At 58.2% G+C, this 330-nt stretch overlaps 1 protein-coding gene across 1 annotated transcript in view; it reads right to left on the reverse strand.

Annotated features, from left to right (window-relative positions):
• Positions 1-26: 26 nt before the first annotated feature.
• The window catches only part of EMH_0038260 (uncharacterized protein), a gene marked incomplete at both ends in the record, with an annotated part of 681 nt that continues 377 nt past the window's right edge, over positions 27-330 (reverse strand). The window contains one exon of the mRNA XM_013495256.1: positions 27-328. Coding sequence (XP_013350710.1) covers positions 27-328 — 302 coding nt within the window. The remainder of the gene's footprint in view (positions 329-330) is intronic.

The following is a 330-nucleotide window of genomic DNA, read 5'->3' on the forward strand; positions in this document are numbered from 1 at the left end:
TCGCGAGCACAAACTAAGACGCACCATCAGACGTGTAAGTTGCTGCTGCTGCTGCTGCTGCTGTTGCTGTTGCCGCTGCCGTTGCTGCTGCTGCTGCTGGTGCTGCTACTGCTGCTGCTGCTGATTGTGTTGCTGCTGATTCTGCTGCTGCTCGGAACAGCAGGAGACAAGCTAAGGGCAGAGGTTTTATCTCGCGGTTGTTGTTGCTGCTGTTGCTGCTGCTGCTGCTGTTGTGCTGCTGCTGGCGCTGCTGCTGTTTGTGCTGCTGCTGTTGCTGCTGCTGCTGCTGCTGCTGCTGCTGTTGCTGCTGCTGCTGCTGCTGCTGCTGCT

Source organism: Eimeria mitis, genomic scaffold (genome assembly GCF_000499745.2).
Source record: "Eimeria mitis Houghton genomic scaffold, Emh_scaff1498, whole genome shotgun sequence".
Classification (NCBI taxonomy): Eukaryota; Apicomplexa; class Conoidasida; order Eucoccidiorida; family Eimeriidae; genus Eimeria; species Eimeria mitis.